The 273-nt window shown below is 62.3% G+C and overlaps 1 protein-coding gene across 1 annotated transcript in view; it reads right to left on the reverse strand.

The window, feature by feature from the left end:
* The window catches only part of MCM9 (minichromosome maintenance complex component 9), an 11,654-nt gene extending 11,503 nt beyond the window's left edge, over positions 1-151 (reverse strand). Inside the window, exon 1 of the mRNA XM_009072805.1 lies at positions 17-151. Within this exon, the coding sequence (XP_009071053.1) occupies positions 17-151 (135 nt within the window). The remainder of the gene's footprint in view (positions 1-16) is intronic.
* Positions 152-273: the final 122 nt, after the last annotated feature.

A 273-nucleotide genomic window follows, 5' to 3' on the forward strand; every position in this document is an offset into this window, starting at 1 on the left:
CGAAGAGCTTCAAGGCGTCGACGACGACAGGGTAATGTGCTTGGTGGTCTGTGTCCCTGAGGATGCCCAGGATGTCATCCCGGTGGTGCTCCAGCACGTACGACTCGAACACCTGCCCGATGAGGGTCACCTGCTCCACGCTCAGCACCATGTCGCGGCTGCAGGGAGGGAGGGACGGCAGAGGGTGACGCGATTACACAGCCAAACTTCCCGCTGAGGCCACGCGGGAAACTTCTCATTCCCTGGGAAAAGCCGAGCACGGAGCCGGGAGAG

Source organism: Acanthisitta chloris, unplaced genomic scaffold, assembly GCF_000695815.1.
Source record: "Acanthisitta chloris isolate BGI_N310 unplaced genomic scaffold, ASM69581v1 scaffold33134, whole genome shotgun sequence".
NCBI lineage: Eukaryota > Metazoa > Chordata > Aves > Passeriformes > Acanthisittidae > Acanthisitta > Acanthisitta chloris.